At 45.6% G+C, this 1,429-nt stretch overlaps 1 protein-coding gene across 1 annotated transcript; it reads right to left on the bottom strand.

Annotated features, from left to right (window-relative positions):
• Window positions 1-202: 202 nt before the first annotated feature.
• On the bottom strand, window positions 203-670 carry LOC145575313 (uncharacterized). The gene has a single exon (XM_081633198.1). The coding sequence runs from the start codon at window positions 668-670 to the stop codon at window positions 203-205; it is 468 nt and encodes a 155-aa protein (XP_081489324.1).
• Between the last annotated feature and the right edge of the window lie 759 nt (window positions 671-1,429).

Consider the following 1,429-nt stretch of genomic DNA (forward strand, 5'->3'; position numbering starts at 1 on the left):
TCTCTTCCAAGACTTCCACCATGACCGTCCTTGTGAGGCTTTTGAGAATGGACTTGGCTAATTTTGACAATGCATCAGCTTGGGAATTTTCTGCTCTAGGGACCAAATCTATTGAAAAATGCATTAATTGGGCCACTAGCTCTTTCACTTTTGTTGTGCATTTCGGCATTGTAGGCTCTCTAGCTTCATACTCCCCTTTCAGCTAGCCGGCTACCAGCTGAGAGTCAGTCTGCAAGTGCACCTTTTTGGCTCCTACTGCAATACTCATCCTCACACCTGCCAGAGTTGCTTCATACTCTGCCTCGTTGTTCGATGCCTTGAACTTGAACTTAATGGCATACTCGAATAAATTGCCTTCTGGCGATGTTACTATTATTCCTACTCCGCTTATTATTTGAGCTGAAGATCCATCCACTGACACCTTCCATATTCCGACCTCATCCTCCTTTTCTTCATAAGAGGCTTCCACTATGAAGTCAGCTAGGGCTTGAGCTTTGATGGCTGCCCTAGGTTTAACCTCGAATTTATATTCAGAGAGTTCTATTGCCCACTTCAAGAGTCTGCCCGAAGCATCCATTTTCTGTAGGGCTTTTTCCAGAGGGTGATTTGTAAGGATTTGAATTGTGTGTGTATCGAAATAGGGTTTTAGCTTTCTTGCTGTCATTACCATTACGAAGGCCAGCTTCTCTACAAGTGGGTATCTTTGCTCAGCCTCTGTCAGCACGTGACTAATGAAGTATACTGGTTTCTGCTGTTTCTGCCTTTCAACTAGGAGGACTGACCCAATTGTCTGCACTGAGGCGGAGATGTACAGTTGGAGCTTTTCACTCTACTTTGGGCTGATCATAGTTGGGAGCTTGGTTAAGTGCTCCTTGATCCCCTCAAAAGCTTCTTTTTCTGCTTCACCCCACTTAAATTCTTTGTTTCCCTTCAACAACTGATAGAATGGTAAGGCTTTGTCAGCTGACTTGCTGATGAATCGGGTCAGTGCTGCCATTCTCCCTGTCAACCGCATAATATCTTTGGTGTATTTGGGCTCTGGGAGGCTTAAAACTGCCTCCACTTTTTCTGGGTTGGCATCGATTCCCCTTTCACTGACCAGGAAGCCTAGAAACTTCCCAGAGTTCTCCTCAAAAACGCATTTCTTTGGGTTGAGCTTGATATGATATTTGTTCTGCGTGGCAAATGTCTCCGCTAAATCCATGATGTGCCCTGCCTGTGTGACGCTTTTGACAATTGAGTCGTCAACGTATACCTCGACATTTCGCCCCTTCTGTTGCATGAACACCCTGTCCATTGTTTTCTGGAATGTAGCCCCTGCGTTCTTTAGCCCGAAGAGCATGGCTATGTAATTGTACACCCCCCCCCCCTTTAGTGATGAACACGACAGCGGGTAGCAGTCTTTTGGACATGCTTTGTTGAGATCCGT

This window comes from Chenopodium album, chromosome 13, assembly GCF_948465745.1.
Source record: "Chenopodium album chromosome 13, dcCheAlbu1.1, whole genome shotgun sequence".
NCBI classification, from domain to species: Eukaryota; Viridiplantae; Streptophyta; class Magnoliopsida; order Caryophyllales; family Amaranthaceae; genus Chenopodium; species Chenopodium album.

What these genes read in the sequence shown, in the direction of transcription:
- LOC145575313 (XM_081633198.1), bottom strand. Translation starts at nt 670, where the DNA reads ATGGTAATGACAGCAAGAAAGCTAAAACCCTATTTCGATACACACACA.